At 51.7% G+C, this 12,447-nt stretch overlaps 1 protein-coding gene across 4 annotated transcripts in view; it reads left to right on the top strand.

Annotated features, from left to right (window-relative positions):
* Nucleotides 1-7,250: 7,250 nt before the first annotated feature.
* CELF5 (CUGBP Elav-like family member 5) overlaps nucleotides 7,251-12,447 on the top strand; it is a 37,026-nt gene continuing 31,829 nt past the window's right edge. For all 4 annotated transcript variants that reach the window (XM_086862986.1, XM_086862983.1, XM_086862985.1 and 1 more), the window contains exon 1: nucleotides 7,251-7,575. In XM_086862986.1, coding sequence (XP_086719112.1) covers nucleotides 7,290-7,575 — 286 coding nt within the window. In that variant the 5' untranslated portion in view covers nucleotides 7,251-7,289. The remainder of the gene's footprint in view (nucleotides 7,576-12,447) is intronic.

Raw genomic sequence — 12,447 nt, 5'->3', positions numbered from 1 at the left:
GCTTTGGTACTGTGAGAAACCTCAGCAGCCAGCACCACGTGCTCTTGGGGATTGCTGTGCCTCTGTCCTTACCCAAACCCTATTTGAACACTGAATTTATTCAAATTATAATCATTGCAAGAGATCTGTTCCCCAAGCACGACTTTGTCAAAGTCCTGGGCAGAGGTGTGGAGTGACAAAGTGACCTGAGGAGGGGAGGGCTGGACGTGCGCTCATCCCCGGCTGTGTCCGAGGGGTTCTCCTGCCTGAGACCCTGAACCAGCGGCGTGGGGACACGGGGTGGTGACACAGAGCAGTGTCCTGCTGCAGTGACACAGAGCAGTGTCCCGGTGGTGACAAGGGCAGCCCCACCCGCTGCCCGCAGATCCCCAGGTGACAGGAGCATCTCTTGGTGCCAGCCCCGGGCCGGCTCAGCCGCTGTCCTCCCTGGGGACCTCTCACCACGCTGGCCCCGGGGTGCAGAGCGGGGTCTGTCCTCGCACGGCTGCACAGGTGTGGCCTCAGCATCCCTGCTCCAGGGCTCCGCTTCCTTCTCCGCTTCCCTGCTGGCAGCGAGTCCCTGAGGCTGCTGCTGGGGGTGCCGAGGTGCCAGGAGGATGCTGAGGTCCTGGCTCCTCAGACCAGGCTGTTCAAAGTGGTGATGTGTCTTTCTAGAAAATAAAGAAATGTCTTCTAAGTGAGAGAAAAGGTTGAAAACAGAGGCCAAGCCTCGGAAGGTGACAGCAGAGCCGCTGGGATGAGGCGGTGAAGAGGAAGGTGTATTCCAGTGATGGAGAGCAAAGAGCTGCTCTAGAAATGTATCATCATTGTTCTCTCTACACATCTCCCCCCTCTACCCTCTCTGCTTGTAACAGAGCATTTTTGGAGCTGGGGTGCCCACTGTCCCATCACAGCCCTCTGGCACACAGAGCAAAGCCCTACAGGCTGAAGGGCAGCTTGTTGCAGGGTTTAACACAGGCTCTGTCATGTCATTATCACAGAATCACAGAATTAACTAGGCTGGAAAAGACCTTTGAGATCCCCAGTCCAACCTATAATTATATCAGTGCCCTGCTTTGAAGGGCAGATCCTTGTGGACATCAGGGAGTTCTTCACTGTCAGGGAGGGTGGTGTGAAAGCAGAGGAAGAAAGTCCAGCTGCCTTCCCTGGATGGAGACAGGGGCTGTGGCAGCCACCCCACTCCAGTTTAACCTGGCTCTCGGTGCAGGGTGACCTCTGCATGCCACGCTGAGGGAGTGGGAACCGAGCAAACCTCACTGGAGGGCTCAGGGCTTTTTCAGCCTGGGTGGTGGCAGCTGAAGAAAAGCACGAAGAACGAGTGTAAGCCTCCAGTGAGACCTGGGGCTTGGCAGGACAGCTCAGAGCAGGGCAGGAAGCTGCTGTGCAGGACTCTGATCACCAGTCCTTTCTCTGGCTTTTGGCAGAGCTGGAGGAGAGGAGGCTGAAAACACCAGCCCTGATGTTTCCTTGTGTCCCCTTGCTAGCTGACAAACTTGTGGTTTCCTACTGGTCACAACTCTGCCAAAAAGGTGACATATTTTGTGTGTTTGTCCCTAATCTGTAATGGTAGAGCTGTGCTTGGCAGGGAGAACATCCCAGAAGTAAATCCATCTCTCCTTCCCTGCAGCTGGGGACAAAAAGGTTAAAAACCTTCTGAATCCTTACCAAGATGGCCCAATGCTGCTGTTAGGTGTTCTGTTACTCTTTCAGCAATCATTTGTCTGATGATGTGATATCCTGGCTCTTTATAACCTTTTTATAAGGGAGAGGGACAGGACATGAGGACCTTATCTCTGTTGAATCTAAAAAGAAACCAATTCTTTATTGTTTAAGCCACTGTAGTGGTTTCTTGTTAGCAACAGTTTGTTTTTTTTAACAGAGCAAAAGCTGTCATTATTTCCTTTGGGCAATTGAAAGGATGGTGTCTTAACTGCTGTGAGAGGTAAAGTCCTCTTGGAATTTCTTCCTAGCTCACATGAGTGGGAATTTGTACTAGAGAACAGCCTATAACAAGCTGTGGGACTTAGTGAAAAACAATTTGAGTTTTTATTCTCAGAAGGTGCTTCTGTGGTAGCACTGACTTCCATTTGGTTGACCATCTTTGAGTCAGATGGTTTGTTCTCCTCATGCTGGCATCCTCTGTGGTTCCTCCACGTGACATTCTGGTTTTTTGAGTGAAGGTATTATTCTACTTTAACAACTGGTTTGCCTGTAGAGGTCGAATAGGGTCGAATAGGCACAACACAGGTGTTAAAAGGATTATTAAAAGGAGAGGCAGACAAACAAATCTTAGTTCCAGGCACCCTTCTCTGTAGGTTGCTGTTGGATTTCCCTTTTAGGAGAGTGCTCTGTGGTGGTTTTTCCTCATGGTGTGTTCCCAAATACTCCTGCTCTACAGAAGCAGACAGGCAGCAGTCTACTCCAGGTCATGGGAAGGGCACACTAGAATATGAATCATTCAAAGGAACTGGTAATTAGGAGGCCTGTTAAATAGAGGGGAAATTAAAGAATATCCCTTTCCCTGTGGCAGAGAAAAATGACAAACTACGGAAAGATTGGAGAGAGGATATTTTATGCTCGAGCTCTAAATGGATCCCACTCTGCAATCAGCTGCAGCAAGCACAGCCTTCCCCAGCAAGGCTTTTCCAGACCTTACAACAGATTGCGTCTTCCATCTATTTTTGGTTTTTCTCTTGCCCTGGTTTCCATAGTATCTGAATGCTTCATGCTCTTAAATATATCTGACACTTGCAGCACCTTGGTGAAGTAGGAGGTACAAAGGGCCTTGCTCTTTGGAGCTGCTGGAGCTGGAACAGCCTGGGGATGTGTGGAAGATGTGGGGTGGAGTCCTGAGTGGAAAATGTGCTTTTCTAGAGGCTGGATTTGTCACTGCTGGGTTAGCCTTTCATTAGGGATAGCAGGAGAAGCGAAATCCTCATAAAACTTCTGAAAAATATTTGAAGGGCTCAGTGGTGTAGCTGCTGGGAGCAGGGGTGGAGATGAGTAGATCTGGTGATTGCCACATTCTCTTCTAATCCTCTCTGCTTTATTCAGGTGCCACATTTCCTTCTCTCAAGTAAGTGAGAACATGAAGACAACAAGGTTATGTCCCAAAGCCAGGTTGCTCATGCTGTGGGCTTATTCCTGTGGAATATTTTAATGTAATATCTTAATAGTGTAATGGGGAGTAACAGGAAGATAAAGAATTTACCAAAAAGAAAGAGATGAGTGAGAAGCAGATACTGTAGGGATGACCCCAAGAAGGAGGAATGCTCAGTCCTTTTATTTTTAAGGGGTACCCAGAGGAAAGCATGTGACAGAAACAACCATCTCTGTGCTCCAGCAGGAGTGTTTGGGGAGCTGAGGGAGAAGCCAGATCAAATCAGCAGAGCTTAATATCTTTGCTGATTAAAACCAGGTCCAAACTGAACTCAATCAGCTCAATTGAATATTGCATGATTGTAGAGCTGAGGAGTTGCCTCTCATTATTTGGGAAAGGACGGCCCTGTGCCATTGTTTCCTGACCAGCTTGCTCTCAAGCACTGGAAGAAACAGTTTGCACACAACCCAAACTTCTTCCACAAGGTGGTGTGGTTTTGTTTGTTTGTTTGGGTTTTGTTTTGTTTTTAAAATCAATCCTCAAAGAACAGCTGCTCTTGATCCCAAAGATATCTGGAATCTGTGAAGGTCACTTACAATTCACCCACTGTGACAACTTGGATCAAAAAATCCACAAGCCTTAAAACTTAGTTAATTTTTGGGTTCTTGCAAAGTTAAAATGTTAAAACTCCCTAACTCTGACTTGTTTGGTAAAACAGATATTCAGTAAAAGCTAAACAGCAAGGTCTTGGTGGATGAGACAGCATAAAAGCTGATGGCAAATAATATCCTTTTACACAGGATATTTTCTTAGGCTGGCAGTCTGGCTGTAGAATAGAATCTTTAACACCAGGCCAGAAGAAATCACATTACAGGAATAACTTTTATCTCCCTGAGATACTGTCTTATTGTATGGATATTTTCTGCCAGGGCTGTCTTACCTAGTCCTTTGGCTATTCTGCCTGGGGAACAAATAGGTAAGGGAAGGCAGACGGTTTTAAAGGATCCTTTTTTTCTTTCTTTTCCCCTCCTTTTTTTTTTTTTTTTTTCCCTCCCTGGGCTGTGGTGAGGATTTTCTGCCTTAAATGGTGTCTCCTAGGTGATGTGGAAATTCAGAGCTCCAGCTTGTATTTTCTCCATTCCTCAGTGCCTTTAGGAGCTGGAAGGACTGGGCAAGGCACTCCTAAGGCAAAATGTACCTGGCTGTTCCTGCACTCTTTATTTGAGCCCTTCTCAGATTTGGGCCACTGGACTGGACCTCTTCACCTTTCATCTTAAGCTGCTCCATCTAAATACAAATACCCATATGCCTCAAGAAACCAGACAAGTCTAGATGTGTGTAAGGAAAACATTTTGGGTGTTTTTCACTAGCAAATGTCTCTCTGCAAAAGAGAAACTGCTTGGGCATACAATGGGGTTTTCTTCTTTCAGTTCTTTTTTTGAAGCAGCATCTCAGGTTTGGGCAGAATCTGTCCTCTCACCCCCTGGGAATTGTGCATCTGAGCTCTGCTCTGCTCCTTCCAGCACTCTTGTGGAGACTCCTCCATGACAGATGCAACATGTTTCTTCTTCCTCTGCACAGGTGACCTGTCATTTCCCTTCTTCTCCATCTCGGTGCTAGGATTCCTTTTATCTTCCCCCTAATCCTGTTACTCTGGTATATAATTCTCTGTCTGGCTCTGTAAACCAGGTCCTGATTGACAGCTGTTCTGTTTTTCATTTATGTATTTTCATGTCTGTTGTTCTTTACTGCAGCTGGGGTGGTTTTAGTATGTCCATTCATGGACTCCAGAAGAGACTGGATTTATCTTTCCTTCTAAACAGACATTTTCTACCTGAGGCACTGGGTCACTTGAGCTGTAACAGAAGCCTAGAGCAGCTTTTGCTGCAATGGCTGATGTGAAAAAGCAAGCTAGGCATGCAAAGGTGCCTGAAAACCTTACTTGCTTTGGTGTGATTTGTCCAAGGTGAGGATTGCTGCTGTTGCCATAAAGCTTTCTTGTTTTAAACATTGCCTTATCTGCTTGCAGCTGTTAAAAATGAGAACAGCTTGACTTGCCATAGGCTTCCCAGCTGATGCATCTCTGGCTTCCAAATAGATGGCAGAACCCTGGCAGTCTCTGTAAGATATGTCAACAGAAAGTTTGACCAGCATGGGGAGATTCTGGAGGGTTTTAGGGTGAATTTTAGGAGTGGTAACACCATCAAACACAAGACAGCTCTCCAGCCTTGAGACACCTTGCAGCATCCCTGGGTTCAGACCAGGCTGCAGAAAGCTGCAGGCCTTTGTGAGTCCATTTCCATTAAAAGCCTGGATGCAAATTCCAGGCTCCTGGTGGCCCTCAGTGAGTGTTCTGGCAGCTCCACACACAGCTGGGCACAACAGCCAATGCTGCAGAGAGCAGGGTACAGAGCTGTAGCTCTGCTGAGAATGAGAGTGAAAAGGAATCCCCAATCCCTCTGATTCTGCAGGGACCTCTTCCATTCTTGCCATGACTTCAGCGTGAGAGCCAGGTGGGTATTCATACACGATCAGTATTCTTTATTTTTCTCTCTGCTCTGTAGCATTGGGATCCCTCTTCTTCCCCTGATAACACACTCCCCCTTTTTCCTAACCTGCTTTTTCCTGAGACCTGCTGCACATATCTCCTGGTGCAGGGGCCTAGGTAAAATCACACCTGAGAGATCTGGGTAGGGTTTGAGGCTCTGGCATGTGGGGCACTGTGGGGAGAGGGTAGGAGGAAGGATGGGACTTGGGGACCAGGTAAGAGAATGCTGGATTGGGCTGCAGTGGGAGCAGAGAGCTGTGGCTGCCCTGGTTGTATTGTGTAGTAGGGTCACCTCTCCACTCACTGCTGCCCTCCCTCCGCAGGATCCAGGGCAGGAGAAAAGGGGGATGGCAGAAAGCTCTCAGCAGAGACTACACAAGGGGAAGCAAGGCCAGGCTGTGCCTGCATCACGGTCCTTTTCACAAGCACAGGCTGGCATGCTCAGTGGAGCTGAGCACCTGACTCTGCTCTCTCGGCAAACAAGCCAGCCAGCACCCCCTCCCTCCTCCCAGCACGAGGGCGCAGGAGTGTATTCATCTTCAGGGACACTGGGGCAGCGTGACAGGCTGAAATGTGTGCTGTGACGACAAAAGCCGTGCACGCTGCAGAGGGAATGCTCTGTAGGAGATGCAGGCAGAGCGTGGCTGTGGGCGGCGGAGCAGGGCTGGGCGGCATCCCTGCAGCACAGGATGGAGCTCGGGCTGTGCCGAGCCTCAGCGTCACCCTGGTGTGACAGAGGTGACACAGCCCGCGGCCACCTGGGCCGCGCTGACATCCCCTCACTGCCTCACGGCATCTCCCGGAGCTGGAGAAAACAGTGGGAGAGCAATCCAGAGCCTGACACGGGGAGGGAGAGCTGATCCCGCTAGCAATAATGGCCGCTTCGACATGGATACACAACCAGCTCCTGACCATCTGGCACGGTCTGACACAGAACCGGGCTGGGGATGCCTCCACCAAGCCCCAGTGAGGAGGGAGCTGAGCTGCTGGGAAGAAAGAGGATTTTCCCTCGAAGGGCAGGGACAGAGATGTGCCCGGGGTTGTAGATCTGGGCCCGTCTATGACTTCCCCTTCCAGCCAAACCCCCTCCGGCCCTGCTGCTCGCCGCTGGGTCACGGCCGCGTTGCAAAATTTTCTGCCTTAAATAATCTCTTTGCCTCCAAACCCTGGTGCTGAGGCATCGAGAAAATGGGGCGAACGCTAATTTCTGACACGGATGTGGAGCGGCTCTGCCTTCGTGGGTGCTCACAGCTCTCCCCTGCTCCCTGGGCCCTCAAAACACAGCTCTTCCCTCGCCCCCGGCCATGGGCATCGCGGCGGTCACTGCCGCCTTCACAGCCTTCACAGCCTTCACAGCCGGCCGCTCCCGAGTGACGCTCCCGGGCCGTTCCCGGGCCGCTCCCGAGTGACGCTCCCGGGCCGTTCCTGGGCCGCTCCCGAGCCGTTCCCGGGCCGCCCCGGTGCCTTCCCCGGTGCCCCCCGCTCCTGAGGGCCCGGCAGGCGGCGCGGGGCCCGGCAGGGGGCGCTGTGGCGCGGCTCTTTGTGGCGCCGCGGCGGCGGCGCTGGCGGCGGGGCCGTTCCCGCCGCGCTGCCTCCCCCGCCCGCCCGCCCGCCCGCCCGCAGCCGCGCCGGGCGCGGGGCATGGCCAGACTCACCGAGGGCGAGGCGAGGAGGCAGCCGCCGCCGCTCCCGCCAGCGCCGCAGCCGCCCCCGCCGCCGCCGCGCCGAGCCTCCCCCATGAGCAGCAGCGGCAGCGCGGAGCCCCCGGCGCAGCCCGACAGCATGAAGGACCTGGATGCCATCAAGCTCTTCGTGGGGCAGATCCCGCGCAACCTGGAGGAGAAGGACCTCAAGCCGCTTTTCGAGCAGTTCGGCAAGATCTACGAGCTCACCGTGCTCAAGGACCGCTACACCGGCATGCACAAGGGTGAGCCCGGCGCGGCGCGCACAAAGGGGCGGCGGGCCCGGGCTCGGTCCACGCGTGACCCACCGCCGTGTGCTGTTCTCCCACACCCCCCGCATCCCTCAGCAGGGGCTGGCGGTCCCCGATCCGCTGCCCGAGAACGCGTCCGCATCCCCAGCGGCCACGGGCGGGGTCCGGCATCCCCCCCGACGGAGCCCCCGGCCGCGGCCCGCGCCCCGCCGGCAGCCCGGGGCCTGTCGCCCCTGTGGGGTGCGGTGACAAAGGCGGCGGTGGCAGCGTGGGCCGGGCCGAGGCTGCTGCGGAGCGCGGGGGCCGCAGCGGGACCCTGGCCGGGCTGCTGGCCGTGCCCTAAGGGGGCTCACAGCGACCCCGGGCAAAGGTTCGGCTCTGCGGTTTTAAAATCCGTGCAACAAAGAATATTGGCCGCCAATGTGCTGCTGTCAGTGGCATTTGGGGTAGGTGAGGGGCCTTCGTGATGGCGCACGGGGGGGATGAGGGGTCTTCCTTCGCTGAAGGACCTTTATTGGGTGCTGAAAAGTTTGTGGAGGCTCCTTTAGCCTCGCTTATTGTTGTGTTTTTATACTGAAGAGCTGTCGCGTTCGGCGTGGCAGCTCCGTTCAGTGGAGCGGCTCTACCCCACCCCAGCAGGTGTTTGGGATCTTGTGACCAGCGCGGCTCCAGCCAGAAGGGAACTCACAGAGTTGTTTGCTGTAGGATCCGAGGGGGTGATGGCAGCCTCGCTCCCTGGCACAGGTAGAACAATCTGCAGGGAACCAACCGACAGTGAATACCCTGAAAGCTGTCGGTGCTCAGCCTGGGCTGCTGTGCTCTGAAATGATCTGTGATGGGGCCATGTGTTGGTGCATGCTGGAGGGAGTGTGCCACGCTCAGTCCTGATGCCTCACATTTAGGAGGAAAGGTAGCAAAAATCGAGTGCCTTGGCAACGTGAACCATTCTAGACTGAGCGGAGAGGGAAGAGGACAAGATAAAAACAAGTGTATTTCCAAACAAAAGGCCAAATCTAACTCCAGCACAAAAGGAAAACACTTTTTCATTGAAGCCTGTGAGGGCTGGGCTGGCATGAATTTAGCTGGAGAAGTGTGTCTGGTTGTGAGTGAAAAACGAGGATGCCATGTGCCTGTGGTGTCTCTGTGTGCAAGGAGCTGCATCCAAACCTGCTGCCAGGGGATGGTGAGTTGCAAGGTTTCAAACCCAGCAAGGAGGAGAATGGGCCAAGGCAAGAGACAATTGCACATTTCATTCCAGTTGACATCTTAAATATAGACTGTGTGGTCTGAGGTCAGCTTCCAGGCAGGAGACAAATTCTAGGGATCTGCTTAGATATGGAAATTAGAGGGGACAGCAGTGGTATTAGCCAGATGTGTGTGATATTAACTTGCTGTTAGAAGCAGGATTTCTGCAGTGAAATAAAGACATCCTTTTGGTTCTAATATTTTTAATTGTTTTTTATTGAATGTGGGTGTTGTTGGTCAGAGGTTGTTCTGTCCAGAAGAGGCTGTTGAAATGTGAGGTTCTCTGGTGGTTGTTGTGGGGTTGTTTCCACACCCCTTCAGTTCCCTCTGCCCCTCCCTGTCCTGTTTTGTACAAAGTGAGAGGCTGGGATTCCTTCCCTGGTGGCATGAGTTTGCATGTAGATCCTCAGCCTGTTTTGGGAACAGCCTCTCCAAAAGAAGTCATCCCTTCACAAGGAAGTGTGTGGGGGTTTAGCGTGCAGTGAGGCAATGAGCTCCACAATCCAGCCCACCGTGATGCCTGATCACTCCCATGTACCAGTTCTGGCTGCAGTGGCTTGTGCTCCATGCAGGAAGGCCATGGTGGTGAGGAGCTGCTGCTGGCATCAGCAGCCCTGGAAGGTGCCAGGCTGACCCAGGAGCTGCAGTGGCCTGGAGCACTGTCACAGCCCCTGAGCAGGGGACACTTTGGCTGCAAGCTTGTTCCTGCACTGTGCAGGAGCCACCTTTCTGGGGCAGTTCTAACAGCAGACTCAGTTTTCTCTCCCCATGTTCCTGATCTGCAGTGAGATCCAATTGACAGCTCACATGCAGCTTCCATCTGCTTTTTTCCCTTTCTCTCCCCAAAGGGGAGGAAGCGGTTGTGTGAGAAGCCAGCACTGCTGGTGAAGCCCAGTGTGTCCTCTTGTGTTCCCTTGCAGCTTGACATGGAGCTGAGCAGCCACCTCTGCCTCCAGAGAGGAAGAAAGGGTGGAAAAGGCCTACCAGGGGCTGGAGGATGTGAATGGAGCAGTGTCCAAGAGCTGGTCCTGTATGGGTGCTGAGAATGGATGAATTCAGTGGAGGCAGAGGAGAACCTTAGAGATCTAGAAATGTGAACTCTGCTATGAAATGGTTTTGTTAGTACCTGACTAGTCATGTCTCAGCAGCCTGGCTACTGGTAGCTGATACTGTTTCAGCCTAATATTATTCATGAGGCAGTTTTTCTATTTATGTTAATCACAGATACATTTGCATGTTAATGGCAGTGTTTGTCTCAAAGCTAATATTTTCATGGAAAGAGCGGGGAGGTGTTTGAACAGGCTTTTGGAATGGGTCAGGGGAGGCTGAGTGGGAAGAATCAAGTGGAAATTTTTGGCCTTGTGTTCCAGGATTAGGCATAAGGCAGTTCCGTCACAAGTGTCAGCTGGATGGGTTTCCTAGGAGTGCTCATGGTGGGGAAAGTGTAGCGATTAAGGAGTGTGAGATACCAAACTGAGCTGCAGGGGAATATTCAGCAGGGGCAGGAGCAGCCCTCTCACAGGCCTATGGACAGAGAGGTGGCTTTTCCAGAGGGCAAGGATACAACACCACCTTCAGCCCAACTTGCCTCCCTGGCAGCCCAGTTTTGACTCAGCTTCTGCAGGCTTGTAGATTAGCTCCCCACTGACTCCATGCTTTCCCTGCTGAAGTATTTAATGTGATTTCTGATGCTAAGCAGAATCTAGAGATCGTTCCCTCCTGCGAACCAGCAGCCTTTTCTTGCTCAAGGCTTTAGACTGCTGTTGTGTGGAGTAATATTTAGGATCTGAAGGGACTGTAAATTCCAGAGTCAATGTGTAGTTTGTAGGGAGGATCAGGCACAGAATATATATAATTTTTTATGTAGTCTCTTGCAAGTGGAACTAGGCTGGGTTCTGCTTTCAGGGAGCTGAAGCCTGTGGAAGTGGGGTGGTACCGCAGATGCTGATGGGACATAGAGGGATCTTTGGCAGAATGATGGTGGCCTGGCTTTGCAGACAGTGTTCTGGCTGCTGTCCTGTGTCCCTGTGCTGGGAATGGGTCATTGGCTGCCCAGGGCCTGGGGCCTTCCAGGCTGACGCTTCTTAACACCCTGAGCACTTTCTAGCACCACGTCCTGTGTCTCAGCAGGCACTGCTGACTTGGTGTGAGAAGTGCCCAAAGGGGCCTGAGCCTGTCTGTCTGAGCTTGCTGTTAACTAAAGCAGGAAATGTGGAAGTGAGAAAACCAAGTGAGAGTGACAAGCCCTTCTGTACCTCTGTGGACATCTCTTCACTCTTGAGCAGATCCTTGGGTGGCTCTGTCAAGCTCAAAGTTTTAAGAGCCAAAAGAACCCATGAAAGACATGGTGAGCAGAATCCTGTCACAGCATCCCAGGAATAGCTGCAGAGTTAGTGTGTGAGAGATAACAGCTCTTCAGGAAGGAAGTTTATTTTCCCCAGATACTTGTTTACACAGGCTTAGAGCATAGTGTTTCTGCCAAACCTTTTAATGTATTTCTGACCAGGACTTTGCAAAGAGAATGGAATTGACAACTACACTCTACCTCCAAAACACCTGGTTGTGAAAGGCAGTAATCATTTTTCCAAAAGACGTGGCTGACATCTTTAGCTCCCTCCTTTCCAGAGCCAGTACAGCTTCCCAGCTTCCTGCTACTGGGGCAGTAAGGCTGAGAGGAATGTCCTCAACAATCAGAGGTGTGAAGATCTCGGGGACAGCAGTGGACCAGGCTGTCCAGTAACCTGTAGCCCCAGTCCAGACAGGACGTTAGAGGCTGCCTGAGTGCTGCTTCATGCTTGGGTGAAGATAAGGAGCACAAGTGGCTTCTGCTGAGCAAATACCCGTATCCTTGTAAAGCAGAGCAGCAGTGGGGGTTGCCCTTGGGTTGGAGTTGGAGTGAGGCATCTTCAGGCTCCACAGTTACAGGATGTTTCTGTCTTTGGAAGCTGCTGTCTCTTGGTACCTGAGCTGCTAAAAGATGAACAATGTTACTGCCTTTGCTGTAGGGAAGAGAAGGATCAGAGGGCTCTAGGGAAGGGATTTGTGCACTTTTTCACATTGGTGCTGGTGGACATAGGTATTGCTGGCCTTTACAAATCACTGATCTGACATGGTAACAGCACCTCCTTGTGTGAGGAGTGTCTCTTCTTTATCCTCAGTAAGTGGTGTGTCTTTGTCCAGTTCCCATTTTTAGCTTGTCCTCCTGTGGACTGGGGTTTTTGAGTCTGACAGTGTGCTTTGCCTCAGTTTTGACATTCCTGAGCACTGGACTATGGGACTCGAGGATGGGGTTTGCATGGTTTTATTTATGTAGACATAACTCTGCTCCTATTGGAGTTTTCTTAGGTTGGTGGCTGAGACAAGGATGATGCCTTCACTGCACGTGGGCATTGTACCAATGCATTGAAGCTTTTAGTGGAATAAATTGCTTATTCCCAACTGCTGACTTCAGAGTTTTGTGAGCTAAACCTGGCCCAAATTATCTTAGAATGAGTCTTGTATGACTTGCAAAGCAGCAGACTGGAGCAGCAGGTGGAATTGGGTATCTGTGTTTGAGGCTTTGGTGACCAGGCCTTCAAATCCATTAGAAATAGATTATAGAGGTTTCAGAGTCTGGTCTCT

This window comes from Cyanistes caeruleus, chromosome 25 (assembly GCF_971803275.1).
Source record: "Cyanistes caeruleus chromosome 25, bCyaCae1.hap1.1, whole genome shotgun sequence".
Classification (NCBI taxonomy): Eukaryota; Metazoa; Chordata; class Aves; order Passeriformes; family Paridae; genus Cyanistes; species Cyanistes caeruleus.
The sequence above is the reverse complement of the archived record's forward strand: the minus strand, read 5'-3'. Positions and strand labels throughout refer to the sequence as shown.